The 19,914-nt window shown below is 36.9% G+C and overlaps 1 protein-coding gene across 11 annotated transcripts in view; it reads left to right on the top strand.

Annotated features, from left to right (window-relative positions):
- The window catches only part of DNM1L (dynamin 1 like), a 46,895-nt gene that overhangs the window by 19,799 nt on the left and 7,182 nt on the right, over positions 1–19,914 (top strand). For 4 of the 11 annotated variants that reach the window (XM_072954512.1, XM_072954514.1, XM_072954510.1 and 1 more), the window contains exons 3-13: positions 2,630–2,676; positions 3,094–3,165; positions 4,362–4,448; positions 9,843–10,005; positions 11,948–12,068; positions 13,602–13,733; positions 14,634–14,840; positions 16,907–17,027; positions 17,265–17,420; positions 17,657–17,746; positions 19,126–19,218. In XM_072954512.1, the coding sequence (XP_072810613.1) occupies positions 2,630–2,676; positions 3,094–3,165; positions 4,362–4,448; positions 9,843–10,005; positions 11,948–12,068; positions 13,602–13,733; positions 14,634–14,840; positions 16,907–17,027; positions 17,265–17,420; positions 17,657–17,746; positions 19,126–19,218 (1,289 nt within the window). Of the gene's footprint in view, positions 1–1,114; positions 1,154–2,629; positions 2,677–3,093; positions 3,166–4,361; positions 4,449–9,842; positions 10,006–11,947; positions 12,069–13,601; positions 13,734–14,633; positions 14,841–16,891; positions 17,028–17,264; positions 17,448–17,656; positions 17,747–19,125; positions 19,219–19,914 lie in introns of all 11 variants that reach the window. The other 7 variants (XM_072954517.1, XM_072954515.1, XM_072954516.1 and 4 more) reach the window with 3 other exon arrangements.

Below are 19,914 nucleotides of genomic sequence, written 5' to 3'. Positions count from 1 at the left end.
ATTTAGTTATTTAGCCAGACAAGTATGAGTTACCTGACAGCCTGACAACGGGAGAGGAGAAAGGGAGGAAAACAAAGACAAGAAATTTAAAAAAAGAAAACAAAATCAGTCTCTAACCGTTTTGTATAGGGATTTATAGCGTCAAAGGGCTTTGTTATGTAGCAGAGGCCCAAGTTACCGACAATAGGTTAGTTTAAGAGCAGTGGATTCTAACGTGACACAGAGCAGTATAATCCATCTTAGATATAGGTCCATCAGAACTGCCTAAAATAAAATATTTTAATAGGTAATATGTATAGTTCTCAGGAAAATTTATTTATCATGAGATCCTTTATTCTGCCAACTACATAGGATAATTGAGGTATCAGTACAGAGATTTATACTATTTCTCATCTTGCCCCCCTCCAACTTCTGCCAGTGTAAAAGAATTTTTTGATACAATTTTATTAAAAACAAAATCAAACTGTTTTCAAGTCGGATGGTGGTTTAGTTTGAACTTTGAACTCTGTGATTGTCTTTCATATATTTGTAAGAAATTAATCAGGTTTTTCTCAGATCTCCTTTTAGATAAAATCCCAAAGTAGCATGCTGATTAAAAATCAAAATTTGTTTCTGTGGTGTTTTGTTAAATTCAACATATATTTCAAAGAAAATAATCCCTTATGAAGCTCAGTCTTAGCAAGTAGGGTAAATACTTGTATATATTTACTTTTAAGATTTTGAAAGATATGTTTGATATGTTTTGTAGTCTTTTTTACTGTAATTTATCTTTTCCCATAGTTAGTTATCAAATACCTAAAGTGAGTTTTTGAATAGTAAATTCATTTTAATCCATTTGTGTTAGAATTAGAAACCAGAGATAATATAATCAGTTGTAATGGAAAATAAACATAAATTATGGCACACTATATACTTTGTTTATGTCCCTTAAAATATTATATACATCCCTCTAATTAATTGTAATGGAAATTATGTAGTTGTAAATTTTGAATAATTTAATAACATGTGCATTTGAAATGTTCAAATTTTTGCACATTTGAGTTTTTAGGAAGAGTTGAAATACTAGGGATAAGCACTAAACTTATCATTCTGTGCTGTTTCTCTTTAACTACAGACCCTGCTACATGGAAAAACTCAAGACACCTTTCTAAAGGTTTCCTTTATCCATTTGTTTTTGGCCCTTCTTTTTCTATTATGCCTGCATGTGTGCTTTTGTACTCCTACAGGCTGTGTGCATTTTATTTTTCTTCCTTTTTTATTTGCCTGTCCACATCGACTGATTGCAGGTGTTAGTGGTTCTTGTTACCTTTTGGCACTGCATCAGAATTCAGGCTTTTTTTGGTGGTGAATGTAATTTATTTTATTTTAATTTTTAAAAACATGCTTGTGAAGCCAGGCCTCTCCTCTATGATAAGGTAAATTAAAAACACCCCTTTGGTATCTAGTACCTGCCTCTGTGAGTTCTATTCATCTAGATTACTCCAGGCCTCCAATGAGACTTCTTGGAAGAAGGTACTAAGCTTCAAGTAGGTGAGCATTTTACTTGCAAAAAGGATCCAGTTTATTTACCTTTATTCCACCAAAGAAATTGATCCACTTTTTCTTCAATAAATATTTATTTGGATATCTTAACAGTCATTTTTATTTTGATCTCAGCCAGCTGATCTGCATTATTCATAAACTCTATCACTTAGACATTTAAAACTCTGAATTTGGCAGGTAACGTACCTGTGCTTGGGAGAGGCAGAGTCAGTTTACCTTCCTAAAATCAAGCATTTCTAGCTACTTTGGAAAATTAGAATAAAACTTGCTCTCCAAGTTTTAGACCACTTGAAATGGTACCTACAGTGAATAATTTTCCTATTCTCAGCAAGTGCAGGAGGAATAGACCTATTACTGAAAACTGCTGTAGAAGAGCAACTCCATACAGTGCATATGCCTGGTTCCCCCCAAACCACGCCCCCTACCCCGTTTCATTTCTTTCTTACCTTCAGTTCCAAGGGAAAACATAATCTTGTTCCCCGGGGAAAAAATCACCTTGAAAGTGCATGTAAATTTACAGAATATATTCACATGACTGAAAGGAACGACAAATTGTGACTTTTTAGGTTACCGACAGGAAGCCAAATTAAAATTAAAAAACGCAAAATCGATTGAAAAATTATCTGTTTCATTCACACATTTCAAATTTTTGCCTTGAGTTACGTGTGTAAATCTTTTTGCATTACTCAGTATGATTCATAAGTTTTGTTCTTTTAGCCATTAGCTTGAGTGTTTTCGTCAGATAAACTGCTTTTATGTGTAAGATACTTAAAAATAAAGAATATATGTTTTACTATAATATAATTACATACAAAATATGAGGAGAAGTGAACAATTTGATATATGAAATTTAGATTTCAAATGGTGGGAGGACCTATGAGCAACTCTGAAATTGGTCATATTTTTGAAATACATGGTACAATTTTTAAAATGTGAAAGTATAATTTAGCAGATATTAAAATATGAATAAACTTATAGTCATGACAGAATAGGAACAAATAATATTGTGTTGCCTTTTTGAATTCCTAGCTAAAGATAAAAAGTAATTTCCATAGTTTTCCAATAAATGGAGGTTTTCTTTTTCCAGGGGTCGAAGCAGAAGAATGGGGTAAATTTCTACACACCAAAAATAAGGTAATCATACAAGAATGTCATGAAGAAGTAACATGTAGAAAACATTTGTTTTGGTACAATTTTTAGTTGATAATTTCATTTCTTATGATTGGCAGTGCAGCATGTTATCTTGAAAAAGCTGTTCCTTGTAAAATAAATCTTACCTAGCTAACGTTCCTAACCATTGTAATTTACTTGGAAACTACTTTAAGTTGAGCCCTATTCTAATTTGGAGATTCTTAATCATTGTGAGATCAGGCAGCTTTGAAAAACTCATAAACTATGACTTCTTGGCTCTGAAAAATATATGTGTATATTAGAATTTGTTTGCTAATTCTCTGAAGTGGATCCATAGACATCCTTGAAATTTATCAGACCCCACTTGAGAACTTTTAATCTTATTTTGAATATCATGTTTTTTGTCTGAATAATTTTTAGCTTTACACAGATTTTGATGAAATTCGACAAGAAATTGAAAATGAAACAGAAAGGATTTCAGGAAATAATAAGGTAGGTATCTTTTTAGAGCTGGAAAGTATAATCATCAGTAAATATTATCACTGAGGGTATTCTGGCCTTTGAAATTAATAGAATATTTTCACAGATATATAAAAACCTTAGAATCCCTTTTATTTCTTAGAGGTTTTATATACTATCAGATATTTCATGTAGATGTTTATTCTTGATCTTGTGTTTTTTATATATATATATCTTTATTATATACTTTTTCTATTTATACCTCTGCAGTGTTATCATTTCCTGATAGATTCTAACTCTAACTCAAGAAGCATTATATAACTTACAAGATAACTTGTATTTTGAAGAGTTCTTTTTCTTACCTGAGTTAGGCTAGATTAAGTTTTTCTTTTCAGTGAAAATGAAGCATAATCTTAGAAATCTGAATTGTTTTCTTACATTCTGAGAATTTAAATTAGGTGTCTAAGATACCATTCCATTAATCTTGACGAATGTTTGCATCCAGTAAATTCCTCTGTTTTCTCTTTCTTTCTTCTTACTATCTTTCTGTTCCCTTCTCTTTTGTTTTTACTTCCATTCTTGTACAGGCACATTTAATCCCACAAGTGGGACCTAGCTAACTACTAATGTTAAAAAAAACAATTACTGAGCACTTTTATCTGCCAGGTACTACGCTGGAGAGGTTATTTCCTGACAGAAGGGTGCTTTTGAAGCCATGTTAATTCTTTATGACCGTTCAGGATGTTTGTCTGTTTCAGTGATTGACTAAGCTTTGTTTATTGTTGACCTCTGGGCAGGTAACCTTTCAGTTACTGCTACCACTGTCATACTCGTTACCTGTGGATAACCTGTTACCTGTATCTCACTGTCAACTCAGGAACCTCATAAATTTGGATAGTAATACATTATTCTTTTGTTCAGCACTAGGTCTGCTACACATATTTAAGAAATGTTGCTTGCTTAGAATCAGGAGAAAAGAATGTGAAATATAGGGAAATAAATTGTGTATATTCATGGTATAGAGTTGGACAGAATTACAACCTGTGGCTGGCTGCCTTATTTACTATGTTTCATCCCTTTTGATTGTTGAAATATTTTAAGATCATGGCTTAATTAATACTTAAAAGCATCTAATGTCTATCTGCTTGAAATGAGGTTTACTTTAGCATTTTATATTTCATTGAAATTTTAATATGATTTTAATATGGTATTTTAACACTTATTTGTAGGGAGTTAGCCCTGAACCAATTCATCTTAAGATTTTTTCACCCAACGTCGTCAATCTGACACTTGTGGATTTGCCAGGAATGACCAAGGTAAAGAATAGTTGTTTCTCATTGTGGATATGGTCGTTTGTTTTCACTGGAACAAATGCGGTTTTTCCTTAACCTCTTATGGAATAATCGCCTCTTTTTTTTTTTTTGCAATTAACTTGAGTTATTAGCAGTATTTGAAACGGTTGAGCCTTCCCTTCTCCTTGACACACTTTCTCTACTTGATTTCCGTGATACCATACTCTGGAGGGTTATGTCCCATCTCACTGGCGACTCGTTCTCCGTCTCTTTTGCTGGTTTCTTATCTTCCCAAGGTCTAAACAGTGAGTGCCCCAAAGCTCTGTTTTTGGACCTCTTGTCAAGGGAGTATATTTAACCCTTTGATGATTTCATCTAACCATATGACTTTAAATATGAGTGTCTCTCTGCTGACAGCACTCAGATATCTGCAGACTTGGATGTTCATCCTGTGTATCTGTCTACTTGACACGTACCCCTTAAATGTCTAATAGGCATTTCAGACTTGATGTGTCTAATACCAGATCCTGATCTGTCCCTCAACCTGACTTGATCCTTCTGTGGTCTCCCTCATCTCAATAAATGGCAGCTCTGTTCTACCAGTTGCTTAGCCAAAAAGTTTGTAGTCATCCCTGACGCTTCTTACCCTCCACCCCACTTTCTCTGTTAGCAAATCCTCCTGTGGCTCTCCTTAGCATTATGACACAGGCGTACCTGGGAGATACTGCAGGTCCCGCTGCAGACCACTGCAATACAGGGAATATTGCAGAAAAGCAAGTCACACAAGTTTTTTGGTTTCCCAGTGTATATATGTTTACACTATACTGTTGACCCTTGAACAACATTTGAACTGCATGGGTCCATTTATATGTGGATTTTTTTCAATAAATATATTGGAAAAAGTTTTGGACATTGGCAACAATTTGAAAAAACTTGCAGACAACCTTGTAGCCTAGAAATGTTGAAAAAATTAAGAAAAAAGTATGTCACAAATGCATGAAATATATGTAGACACTAGTCTATTCTATCATTTGCTACCATAAGGTACACACAAATCTGTTACAAAATTAAAATTTATCAAAACTTTTGCACGCACAGACTGCACAGCACCATTTGTAGCATTTGTAGTTAAGAGAAATGTAAACAGACATAAAAATGTAATATTAAGTCGTACTGCATAAAATTAACTCTAGTACATACTGTACTACTGTGATGATTTCATGGCTACCTTCTGTGCTGTTGTGATGAGGTCAGGTGTTGGGAGCGTCCACGTAAGACACTTTGTGATGCTCATCATCCCCGTGTGAGCAGTTCTTCTCCTGTAAATTGCATTTCACGGTAAAAAGTGATCTCTTGAGATTCTTACGTATTTTTCATTGTGTTCAGTGTGATACTGTGAATCTTGAATAACACCATGAGACCCACATGAAGTGCCACTAGTTATGCTGCAAGTGCTCCCAGGAAGCAGAGAAAAGTCATGATGTTATAAGAAAAGTTGAATTGCCTGATATGTACCATAGATTGGGGTCTGCAGATGCGGTCGCCCACCATTTCAAGAGAAATGAATGCAGCTTAAGGACCACTGTGAAAAAAGAAAAGGAAATTCATGAAGCCATCACTGCAGCTGTGCCTGAAGGCACAAAAACCTTGCACTTTATGTGAAATACCTTTTTATCCTGTATTGAAAATTCAGCTTTTCTGTGGGTGCAGGATTGCTGTAGGAACGGCATACCTATATACTCTGATGTGATTTGAGAAAAAGGGAAGTCACTATATGACAGCCTGAAGCAAAAGGAAGGTGAAGGACCTAAAGCTGGACAATTTAATGCCAGCAAAGGATAGTTTGATAATTTTAGAAAGAGGTTTGGCTTTTAAAAAATGTCAGGGTTACAGGAGAAGCAGCTTCTGCTGACCACGAGGCAGCAGGCTTAGTTCTCAGCTGCTGGTAAGAAAATCACTGAGGAGAAAGGATATCTGCCTGAACACGTTTCTGATGAAGATGAAAGTGCCCGATTCTGGGGGAAAAAAATGCCACAAAGGACATTTATTAGTAAGGCAGAGAAGCAAGCACCAGGATTTAAGAAAGGAAGGGATAGGCCAGCTCTTCTGTTTTGTGCAAATGCAGTCAGATTTATGATCGGGACAACCCTTGTCTGTAAAGCTGCTAACTTCTGGGCCTTGAAGGGGAAAGATAAACACCAGCCACCAGTCTTCTGGTTGCACAACAAGAAGGACCGGACAAAGGGAAACGTTTTCTGGATTGGTTCCATTGATTGTTTGTCCGTGAAGTCAGGAAGTACCTTCCCAGTAAGGGACTGCCTTACCAAGTTCTTTACATGTCAGACAGTGCCTGTGGCCACCCAGAGCCCCACGAGTCAAACACCATAGGTGCTGAAGTGGTCTCGTTGCTCCCAAACACAGTGTCTCCAATTTACCCCCTACATCAGGGGGTCGTGTGGACCTTTAGGCGCATTACGCACGGTAACTCTATGGGAAGGATCATCAACACTGTGGAAGAGAACCCCAGTGTGAGAACATCCTGAACATCTAGAAGGGTTACACCACTGAAGATTTCACTGTTGTCATGGAAAAAGCCATGAAAGCCGTAAGGCCTGAAATAATACATTCGTCCTGGAGAAAACTCTGTCCAGATGTTGTGTATGACTTTAGGATTTATGACAGAGCCAAACAAAGAAATCATGGAAGAGATTGTGGATATGGTTACAAAAAATAGAAGGTAAAGGGTTTCAAGGTACGGATCTTGTGGAAATTCAAGAGCTAAAGTAGACACTATACTGGAGGAATGTCACGGAAGATGACTTGATGGAGATGAGTGCGTCTGAAACAGTGTCAGGTGATGAGGATGAAGACGCAGAAGAAGCAGCGCCAGAAAACAAACTCATTAGACAGTTTGTCAGAAGAGTTCCAAGATGGTACTGCATGGAAACATTTTTAGAGTGAGAAAACAAAAGAGACAAATTACAGTGTGTTTCCATGAAGTTACATGGAGTGTACCTGCCTCTCCTGCCTGCCCTCCCACCTCCTCCACTCTTCTGCCTCCGCCACCCCTGAGACGGCAAGACCAACTCCTCCTCCTTCATGAAGACGAGGATGACCCACTTCCACTTAGTAGCAATTAATCATCATGCTGTACAGTTAATCAGCTTACCTTTGTGTATGTGTGTGTCTTCATGTGACAGTCTAGTGATGGTGTGGCAAGAACTGTCTGAGATGTTTTTGTGTCATCATTGCCATCCTCACCTAAGTGTTCACTGTGTAGGACGTCATGTAGGAGACTTCAACTGAAGTAGACAGCCTATCCTTACATAGGCATAAAGTGAGTGATATTTAATATAAAATCAATAATGTGTTAGTTTTCTTAGTGCTTAATAACTTTGCTTTCAAAGAATGATATTACCAAACAGTGTGCCTTCTCTAGTAATTGGAGAAATTGCCTATCAGCTGATCAGCACAGGTAAGTGGTTCCCAGGGCTGTGTTATGAATATGACTGCAGCGCTGTGTGCTGTAAAAGTTTTACAGCGTTCGCTCAGTGTGTAGGCTAGGCTCCCATGAAGCAGTCATGTTGCTGCTGCTTTGTTCCCAGTGCATGAATTGTTACATCTGTAAATAAGTATGAATTTCTTTTTCACATTATCTTTTCATCTTTGATGTCTGGTGTGTGTATAACATCTCCAGTGTTTTATATCATAAGACAATATTGCTGTAGGTACTGACAGATAATTTTTCTTGTGAACAGATGACATAAACTTATATACACTGTACACATTAACTGTATTTATCAATACGGTACAGTACCGTAAATGTATTTTCTCTTCCTTATGACTTTCTTATTAATTTTTTTAGCTTACTTTACTGTAGGAGTACAGTATATAATATATATAACGTATGAAATGTGTGTGAATTGACTGTCATTGATAAGGCTTCCAGTCAGCAGGAGGCTATTAGAAGTGAAGTTTTTGGGGAATCAGAAGCTACATGCAGATTTCTGACTGTGTGTGGGGGATCAGTGCCCCTAACCCCCATGTTGTCTAAGGCTCAGCTTTATGTAGTCTGTTGTGTCGCAGTACCATTATGTCTAAGAAAACAATGTACATACTTTCATTAAAAAGACTTTTTTGCTAAAAAATGATAGCCATCAGCTGGGCCTTGAGTGAGCCATGATCTGTTTGCTGATGGAGAGTTTGAAATGTTTTGAGAATTACTAAACTGTGACCCAGAGACATGGAGTGAGCAAATGCTGTTGGAAAAATTGATGCCAGTAGATTTGCTTGTCACAGGGTTACCATAAACCTTTGATTTGTTAAAAAATGCAGTATCTGCAAAGCACAATAAAGCAAAGTGCAGTGAAACAGGGTGTGCCTGTATATCTGGAACTCTATCATGTCTTACAAATTCATAGCTACCGTCTTGAGCTAGCCACTGTCATCTCAGCTGGATTGCCACCAGAGCCTCCTGAGAGGTCTTCCTCATAACTTGTTAACTAAGCAGCCAGAGTGATACTATTTTTTTCTTTGGCGGGGGAGGTAATTAGATTTACTTATTTACTCTTAGAGGAAGTCCTGGGGATTGAACCAAGGACCTCATGCATGCTAAGCATGCACTCTACCACTTAGCTATATCCTCTCCCCCTAGAATGATACTATTAAGGTGAAAATTAGATTGTGTCTTTCCTTGGTGCAGCATCTGTCCAGTGGCTTCCCATTTCACTGGAGTAAAAGCTCCATTTGTTGGATCTAATGTGTCCACTTGATCTGTCTCTGTGAGTCTTCTAGCCCCTGCTCTAGCCTCTGCCGTCTTGTCCACTTTGCTGCGTGTTCTTCCCCTAGAATCTGCATGGACCTCTCCCTTGTATCTTTCAGTTTCTGGTCATTCTCTCAGATGTCATTATCTGAGTGAGGTCTTTTCTGATTACTTGATTTAGAAGCCTAATCCAATTTAAAATAATAATTTGAAAGTATAACCTTCTCTAATTCCTTAGCCTCCTGTTGTTTATTTTTCCCATAGCCCTACTACCACCTCGATACTATATATGTGTTTATTATCTGCATCACTGAAGCTTGATGGAGGCAGGAATTTTGGTCTTTTCCTTATTCACTGGTGTGATATAATATGGCATATAGGACAGTGCCTGAAAATACTTGCTAATTGAGTGAATGAATGAATTCGTCTCTAGGCAGTTAACATCGACGAATCTCTAACATGGTCAACTTTTGCAGGAGTTGCATTTTGAGACTTTTACATATTACCAAACTCATACATACCACTGTAGTATATAATTTCCTCATTTTAATGATCTGTAAGCGGGGCAGTACCTATGTTCTGTGGATTAGATGGCGGGGGGATGGGGCTGAGTTGATTTTTATTAGTGGTTCCTTGATCGTCTCTATTTGGTTCAGGTGCCTGTAGGTGATCAACCTAAGGATATTGAGCTTCAAATCAGAGAGCTCATTCTTCGGTTCATCAGTAATCCAAATTCCATTATCCTCGCTGTCACTGCTGCTAACACAGATATGGCAACATCAGAGGCACTGAAAATTTCAAGAGAGGTGGATCCAGATGGTAAGGACAGTTGTTAATACTTAATTAAATGCTTGGTTAGCAATGGTAAATCCGCCCTCAAGAGAGGGGTTTATATTTTTAAAAAGAGTATCTCTAGTTCTTAATATACATTAAAAAAGAATAATGTTTTTCTATTTATCTTATAGTATCAAATAGAAATTCTGATGGAAAATAAAGTTTTAATGGATAAATTGCTGTACAGGTGAGGCAAAAATACTTCACATAATATCCAAATTCATAATGATTACCTAGTGATTCTAAAATAATAAGATGGCTTTGCAAAAAGATTTCTTTATTTTGTATAAGGAAGATGATTTAAGCTTTTGAATGGCTGATATCTAAGAATAGTTGCTGTCATAGTAGGCAGTCATTGTAGACTATTATACTATAGGAGATAATTGTGGTGTCTGCATTCTGTAGGTGCAGAGAACATTTAGACAGGCTCAAGGCAGAGGGGATTCTTGGAAATACAGTTCATACTGTGCGCCGGTATATGATGCTTGACTGATGCTATAGGGTGTGTCTCTAAGTATATGTAAGATGCCAGATTGCTGCTAGCACATGTTTGCTCTGCTCCATACAGGAGCCAGTTTTTTTTCACGTGAGTATCGGGAGGGTCTGTGGGCTCTATCATGTTTCTTTTTTCCTGCTTTGAATAAAAATAAGAATTTAAAAGAAAAATTTAGTAGGACATGTTCGTGCTAAGACAATTAAAATCCCTATTGAAATGACTAAAATTAAGTCATTTCTTAAAATTTTTTTATTATTTCAAGTTTTTAAGAAACGTATTACATGAGTAATTAATATTCATTTTAGTTAAACTAAAAGATAAACTATATCAAAGGTTTATTTAAATTTTATTATTTAAAGTAAGCTGTTAAGCATTTTGTATGCATTAGTTCTATTTTAAACTGACCCTTGAGCCATAAATGTAATGATACTTTTCATCTAGGAATCTTAATTTAGTAATATAGTGTAAGGAAACAATCCAATCCAGTATTATTAATTAAAAAATTAGATTCAACTTAATATATGGCCCACAGTAGGAATGATTAAGTTAAGATAATAATAGAATATGGAATCATTAAAAAGGATGATTTTGTAGATTTGGAACAAAATAGGAAAATGCTTATAAAATTGAAAAAAATGCCGTATGTAAAATTGGCCATTATGCAGATCAGCTGGAACTCTCATTCGTTGCTGGCAGGAATGCCACAGCCACTTTGGGAAGCAGTCTGTCAATTTTTAAAATGTTAACTTAGCAGTCCCACTTCTAGGTATTTATCCCTTTAAATGAAAACCTACGTTCATGTGACAGCCTGTACGCAAATATCTACAGTAGCTTTATTCGTAATCTCCTAAAACTGAAAACAACATAGATGTTTCTCAAATGGGAAATAAATAACTAAACTACAGTGTAGCCATACCATGGAACATTACTCAGCAACAAAAAGGGATGAACTGTTGATTCAGGCAACAGCATGGGTTATGACAAGTGAAAGAAGCCAGACTCAGGCTGCGTATATGATTCCATTTGTGTAGTGTTCTGGAAAAGGCAAAGCAAGGAGTGACAAATGGGTGTCACTGGGTGGGGCAGGGATGTTTTCAGAGGGAAGCCGAACCGTTCTGTCTTGAGGCAGTTGTGCTGTAACTTTGCGTTTATCAAAACTCAGAACTGTGTACCAGGCACGAGTGAATTTTAAACAAATTTTTAAAATGCTAATAGAAAAGTTAGCTCTAAGAGCTAATAAAAAAAATTACATGTGAAAAATTTTAAAAATTAAACACGATTAAAATTAGTTTTTATACAGACAGGTTAGAAAAGCATTACCAAGATGATTGCAGGCATAATGTTAGGTGGATTATAGATGAGGCTTTTCCTTTATTAATCCTTAATAGCTTAATTGAATGGGTCATTTCTTTTCTTTTTTGCATTTACCAGGTCGCAGAACCCTAGCTGTCATCACTAAACTTGATCTCATGGATGCGGGTACCGATGCCATGGATGTGTTAATGGGAAGGGTTATACCAGTCAAACTTGGAATAATTGGAGTAGTTAACAGGTTAGCAATCAAGAATGGGATAAGAATTGCAGCTTTCTCATTTCAAAGCAAATCTGAATTTTTAAAAGCAGTCTGAAATGTGATCCTGTCCCTAGTTTTCCCCCTTTTATTATAATCTTTATATTGCTAAAGAATTCATTGCTTTCCAAAGGGAGAAAAGAGATTCACTAAAGCCTCCTGTAGATATTTTTAACTAGAAAATGTTTCTAAAGTAAGCAGTGCCACAAAATGGAAGAAAATTTAATAGCTAGGCTTGAAAAATTCCTGTCTATTATGTTTTATATGAGGAGGGCACTGGATAAGAAATAAAGTATTATTTAATTTGCACCCACTCAAGGAAGAGTTTTTATGGTGGTAGATTTTTAATAGATCGGTTTAACCTCTAGCATTAGTGATTCTATGTAATTTCCGGGGTGTGACTTGGAGAAAGTTTATTAAATGTGTCCTAATTGTAAGCAGCTGGTATCAAAAACTGTGGAGAGGAAACTACTACTGAGTGTCTAACTATGTTTTAGACACACTACTGTGAGCAGTTTGCAAATGGTACCTCTTTGACCGTTAACAGCATCCCTGTGAGGTGTGTGCATTAGTCTGTTTGATAATCAGAAAACTTAGTAAGTTTATGAAAACCTATGTTTAGGTTTTGTAAATTAAATTCACGGAAGTCACATGGCTGGTGAAAGCAGAGCCAGACTCAGACGAAGATCCTTTTAGTCTAAAGCCTTTATAAAAATAGGAAGCACCAAAGTTACCGTGAGATCTGGGTTCCAGTCCTAGTTCACCCACAAACTAGATACAAAGTGGGTTTAAATGACACATAGCATCTTTCGACCCCAGACCTTTTAAAATGAAAATGTGGCCAACTGATATCTTTCCAGTTACCTGCTGCCATTCACATGTCCTTCTCCCTCGTCCCTACCCTGTTGCTGTTGGTTTTTTTTTAATTCCCACTATCTCCCTTTTCAGGCAAGCAGGTGGTATAAAACTGCTTGCTGTATTTGTAGATGACTGCTCTTCACCTCTGTTGCCTGTCCATGGATAAAAGATACAGTTGATTAAGACACACATGTTTTTACACTTGTCTGTCCCTGGTTCTTAAGAGTACTGCTTTTGACTGTAGCTAATGGTGATAATGAAGCCTACACTATTCAGGCATTGCTTATTACATGAAAGTCACACAGTTTGAATCTTGGCTGAACTACTTAATATGTGACCTTGGGTAAGTTAGTTAATCTCCCTGAGCCTTAAGTTACTTTTGTGTAAAATGGAATAATACCTATTGCATAGAATTATTGTGAGACTTAAATATAACAGTCTGTGTCAGGCATTACAGACAATGCCTGCACCTTCATCATTGTCATCAGTTTTAGGCCATCACCACTGCCACCACCACCACCACCACCACCACCATCACCGTCACCACCACCGTCACCACCACCACCACCATCACCACCACCATCATCATCATTCAAAGTACTTGAGAGGATCACAGTTGACTTATAGTTGAACAGTTTTTTATTTTTTCGACCTCAGGAGCCAGCTAGATATTAACAATAAGAAGAGTGTAACTGATTCAATCCGTGACGAGTATGCTTTCCTTCAAAAGAAATACCCATCTCTGGCTAATAGAAATGGAACAAAGTATCTTGCTAGAACTTTAAACAGGTAACATTTTTTACCTTTTGGAAAATCAGATGGTTTTGGTCTGAGACCTTTGATTATCAGTTCCTCACATTTTCATAATGTTCTTACTTGTAAAATTTCACTTTTTGTTTCTTGTATAGTAGCTTCTTAATAATGCAGATGTCTATTTCTGTTGAGGTGGTTGGCATTAAATCATCTTGTAGTTCAGAAATGCTCAAGTGAATTTTAAAATGCCTTAATTGTGAAATTCTTGACAGTCATTTTACTTTTGATAATAGAACGAGATGGCAGGTGACTTCATCTCCACTTTGGATTTCAGGGACTGAATTAAAATGCATAATTTTCGCATAATCTATTCTTAATTTAGGATGTCTTCTATTCCTATTCAGAAAAAGCATTTAAGCTGTGTACTTTCAATTCTGAATACCCAGTAATGGTAGAGGGACTGGAATACCTTTCTAGATAATGTATAAATGACTGCAGTAAAATCAGTTTTCTCTTACTTTTGGCTTAGTCCCTAAATAAATTACAGGCTGATGGACGTGGATCTTAAGGTTGATTTTCACTGTATTGAGTACCCAGTGTAAAAGGTGAGTCAGAAACCAAAACCATGTAGGTAGAGTTGAATTGAGTAGCTTACATTCTTTGAGGTAACTGCAATAATACAAAAACAGTTTTCTTTTAATTTACATTCGGTTCTCTAGCAACTGCTACAATTTGAGGGGCTGAAGGCAAATTTAAAAAGCACTGACCAGGATGGCTTCCTTTATGTCATTTTTTTTCAGACTAAGCCTGCGCCTCTAGTCTAAGATTGCGTTATTTCCTCCCACACAAATCATTTGCATTTAAAAATTTTGACCTGCTTGGGTCTTCAATATACACAGCTTCACTTTACAATCCCTCCTGTCTAACGTCTGCCAGGTTGCTGATGCACCACATCAGAGACTGCTTACCAGAGCTGAAAACGAGAATAAACGTTCTCGCTGCCCAGTATCAGTCTCTCCTGAACAGCTACGGGGAGCCTGTGGATGACAAAAGCGCTACCTTACTCCAGCTCATCACCAAATTCGCCACGGAATATTGTAATACTATTGAAGGGACTGCAAAATATATTGAAACTTCAGAGCTGTAAGTAAAAAATTTCTCTATGGATTTGGTTACCCAGATTGATAAGTTACATTATCTTTGGTCACAGTGACTTTCACTCTGAGATTATCTGGCTGATTTATTATCTATAAAACAGGAATATCATTTTTTAGAAATGATGATGTCTGATATGCATGTAAAATGCTCTATAAACTATGTAAAGCATGGTAAAAGTTTCAGGGTTTTTTTTTAACAAGACCTTTATTGATAAGCATTTATAAAAATTTCATTATTTACCTTAAAAATTTTTTTATTTACTTACTTATCTTAATGGAGGTACTGGGGATTGAACGCATTACCTTGTACATGCTAAGCATGCACTCTACCACTGAGCTATACCCTCCCCTAATTTAACTTTTAAAATGTTTCTTTAATACACACAGTGTAATTGTTCATGAAAAAAATACAAAAATGCAGGTAAGTAAAAAGAATAAAACCCAAGGACAAAATTACTCTTAAATCCATCATCCCTGGCTACTTTGGCATTCACCTAAACATTTTTCTGTGCATCTGTAAAATGTATAAATGCCTGTAATACACATCTTTAAAACTCAGATAGTGTAATACTATTTTGGAATCCTTTCTTTAAATCAACATGTCATAAATGACTAGTAGTAATTAAATATTTGTATTCTCAGTCCTAAGATTTACATAGTATTTCGCTATTTAGATTCATACTTTCATTTTCTGAAGCAGTCCCCTACTATTAATAGTTTGCTTTCACTGCTACACAAATAGAAACAGTGTTGTGATGGACTGTCTTTGGAGCATGTATCCAAGTAGACCCTTAGGGCACCAAATCCGAGGGCGTGTGACCTCCTCAGAGTCTCTCACTGCTACACTCTTAGTAGATTATATTGTGTTACTACTAGCAATATACAAGAATGTACATTACTCTTAACTCTCACCTTTAAGAAAATCTTTGAACTTTGAAAACCAATTACAGACGTCTAGAAAGTTGCACATAAAAGTACAGGGAGGGCCTGTTCACCATTCACCCTCCACCTCCCCCGTGTTGACAGTGTGACATAAGTATAGTACAATAACAAAACGAGAAAACGGGCATTGGTACAATCCACAGGGCTTAGTCAGATTTCACCAGTTATACACACACATACACATGAGTGTGTACAGTTCTGTGTACTTTGTGTGACCCAGGTAGCCTTCTATTTGAGCTAACGCCAAAGGATATTTAACAAAGTAATTATTGAATGGTTATTATATGTATGGTGTATTGAGGAAATAAAGATTACTACGATGAACTTTTAAAGAGTTCAGTGGGTAAGGTAGGTCAAGGTAACACATGGCTTGATTAGGTGACAAAAAGTATAATTTTTACCTAAATAATTATTAAATATAGTACATATCCAGGAAAGTGCATACAACAGGGACAGTTTTATAAGTAGTTAATAAAGCAAGTATCTATGTACTTACCTAATCAAGCCTTGTTAGAATATTGAAGAGAGACCATTCACATTTCCTTCGAGGACTGGGAGAGCCCCCCAGTTAAGAATGCATTTGGGTTGGGCTCTGAATAGACTTCGGGAAGACAGGGAGCAGAAGGGTATTTTAGGCTTTGGAGTAGGAAAGAATAATGCACGGCAAATTTGGAGAATGGCACGTACAGTAACAGGACATAACGGGGTAAGGCAGGGAAGGGGTCTCAGAACAAGACCGTGGAAAGCCTAGTATCTTCAGAATTTGAAGAATTCCTGCTATAAAAAACAGAACAGTTTTGGTCAGAGGAGCAACCCGTTTTAGAAGGATAATTCTGATCATTATGAACATTATTTGGAGTTCCTCTGTGTGTGTGTGTGTGTGCGCGCGCGCACACGCACATGCATATATGAATGCCTTTCGTGAAATGGCTCCTTTCCCCATTAAAAAAAAAATTAGAAACTGGTTCATAATGGAGTTGAGGATACATGGAGATGGTCTAAATACAACTGTTTATCTGAGACAAGCCTAAAGCTTACAGAAAGCCTTCTAACTTGTAGTTTCTCTCCCTTTTAGTGATACTAGAAATCATACAGTTCATTGCCTTTCAGATGCGGCGGTGCTAGAATATGTTATATTTTCCATGAGACTTTTGGGCGAACCTTAGAGTCTGTTGATCCACTAGGTGGCCTTAACACTATTGACATTTTGACTGCCATTAGAAATGCAACTGTGAGTATGCTTAACTTTCAGAATTTTATTGAAATGAGGTTAAAGTTTTATTATTTTTTAACCCATGTAATTATATCTTTTTTTTTAAATCGAATTGTATGATTACTTTGCTCTCACTCTTGAAATTAGGAAGTCCTTTTCGTTAAAAAATTAAAAATGTGATTTACTTTTAACGTTAGAGAAGAACCAAAATTATATGTAGTTATAATAAGAGCTCAAAAAATTACTTTGTTTTAGGGTCCTCGCCCTGCTTTGTTTGTGCCTGAAGTTTCGTTTGAGTTACTGGTCAAACGGCAAATCAAACGTCTGGAAGAGCCGAGCCTCCGCTGTGTGGAACTGGTTCATGAGGAAATGCAAAGGATCATTCAGCACTGTAGCAACTACAGCACACAAGTAATTGAGAAATGTACCAGGTTTCAGGTTAAGTAGTAACATACATGGCGGAGTGGTTGCGTGGGGCAGGCGGGAATACAGAAGACGGGCTACAAGTTAAAATCTGCAGCTCCCTTACCTGCAAGCGATTTGAAATAGTGTCCTTAACTATACCTTCCAAATCTAATTCAGCATATCAGTGATTATTTAATTTCCTGTAAAGAAAGTAGACTGTTTCTTTCTTCCATCACATGCAGGAGTTGTTGCGTTTCCCTAAACTGCACGATGCCATAGTTGAAGTAGTGACTTGTCTTCTTCGTAAACGGTTGCCTGTTACAAATGAAATGGTGAGCTACTCCTTCACAAGTCATCGTTGTAGTCACTGTTAGTAACAGTCACTTTGTACAGCATTATGGTTACTTTAGAGCTTAGGCATAATGTTTCCCACTATATTGGGAAGAAAAAGAAGTGAGTTTCAGTCTTACTTCAAAGAAAACCTCAATAATTCTGGTATAAAACGCATTTTTCTTCATATTTTAATTATTGTTAGCCTGCAGCCAGAGACTTTCCTGAGAGTGGAATGACTGTTGAGAACTGAATAGCTTAGCTTTATTACGTAGCAGCACTGATCGCATGGAAAGTTAGGTTTATCTTCAGCCCAGTGAACTGAGCCATTATATGCAAGCTTTTTTTTTTTTAAAACTCTGATGTACATCAGGGTAATTTGGCCATTTGTACAGTGTCCTTGTTTGATGACCTAATACTATAATATCATGGCTGTGTCCTTAAAAAGAAAAATCCTGACATTGGCAGAAATATTTAAAATTGCCCTTAAGCCTCTAATTGTTGGCTGGTTTATTTATGTTTTCCCTTCCTGGTCCATGTGCGCTTGGCTCCGGGGCTCAGGATGGTGAGTTTACTTAGAGCACAAGACCAGGCTTGGAAGCGCAGAATGTCAGTGTCTTTGCTTAGTTATCTCCCCAGCAAGCATGACCCCCAGGCTCAAGTGAGGAAGGACGGGTAGCCTGAGTGCAGGCCCTCCCGCTGACACCACAGAATCCTTGGGATTTCATTTAAATAAGTCATCCTCACTGGTTCTTGCCCTTTGAGTGCTGCTCTGATGCGTGATTCGTCAGGACAGTGCCAGTGAAGGAGTTAATCTCTCTACGATGCTGGAGAAATGAGTGTCAGCGTTCCTTTCCGATTCCTGTCCCAGCGAGGACTTTGAACCACACGTTTGCACTAGGTGCCTCATAATCAAGGCTGATCAGTTATTATCTTTACGTCTTTAAACGTATCCTTTACTTTACTTTAACTTACTTGTATCTGATTATGCAATGTTTTCTTGTTGGTGAACCTGAACTTTTGACATGGAATAGTGGAAGATCTAAGGTTTTAAAAGCAAAATTGCATAAAGCCCTGGAACTTAGATACGCATCAGATAGATAGCTTTTTTCCCTAACAAAATACTTCTAACTACTTTAATGTCACCATCCCTCCCCCTTAGAAGTGTAATCTTAGATGCTGAGATAGAAATAATTCAAAACATAGAGCAAGTTATTACTCACTATCAGACCTGTCAGTTGGAGTAGAATTATCAAGTTCTCATTTAGGCATCAGTGTCCTGTACTGTGTTTTAGAATTATGTGTTTAATAAGTTTATGTTTCCTGAAATAAAATTAGTTTGGCATATTTTTGTATATAGCCTAATTTTATTTTTTTCTAGGTCCATAACTTAGTGGCAATTGAACTGGCTTACATCAACACAAAACATCCAGACTTTGCTGATGCTTGTGGGTTAATGAACAATAATATAGAGGTAAAACAATTTGACTTTGTCTCTTTTGAGAGAAAATCTGTTGTAACTCAGTTATATCAGACTCATTGAGCAAGGGATAACTGTAAGATAGATACGCAACCACATTGTTGTCTGCTATATGCCGGGAAATATGCTGAGGGCATTACATTGTCCTCTTAAATTTAATTCTCAGAACCCCTGGAGGCATTGTTTTCCTCTTCTGCTGTGACACTGCAACTCACAGAGGCTCTGGGGCTCATTGACTCGTTGTTGGTCTGCCTGGTTCCATTTAAGTGACTGTTGTTGCAGTTTATTCAGACTGAAGTGTGTTAAACAAAGTGTGTTTAAAACTGTTTTCATTTGGTTCTGAAAGCTGTTTGGAAACATACCAAGAATTACCTAAATTATAGTGCATTTGGGAAAACAGGGTACTATTATCACTACTACTGTGGTGGCTGCATTTCATGGACCTTTTTTTTCCCATTTGAGGTTAATGTTGCAGGTTGCTTAAGATCTCAGATGGAGCCAAGGCTGGTGGATACAGCAGTTTATCCAGATGCAATTTTTTTTCTCTGCCTTTTTCATCCAAGAACAGTAAATTTTTTCTGCTGCTCCTTGGTCCAGTGAGATCCCAGAGCCCCTTTCTAGATCAGATTTTCCTCTTATGCACGTGGGCGGACAGGCAGTTGTAAGCACGGGGTTTGGGGACTGGAAGGG

This window comes from Vicugna pacos, chromosome 34, assembly GCF_048564905.1.
Source record: "Vicugna pacos chromosome 34, VicPac4, whole genome shotgun sequence".
NCBI classification, from domain to species: domain Eukaryota; kingdom Metazoa; phylum Chordata; class Mammalia; order Artiodactyla; family Camelidae; genus Vicugna; species Vicugna pacos.
This window is presented reverse-complemented; position numbering and strand designations above follow the sequence as displayed.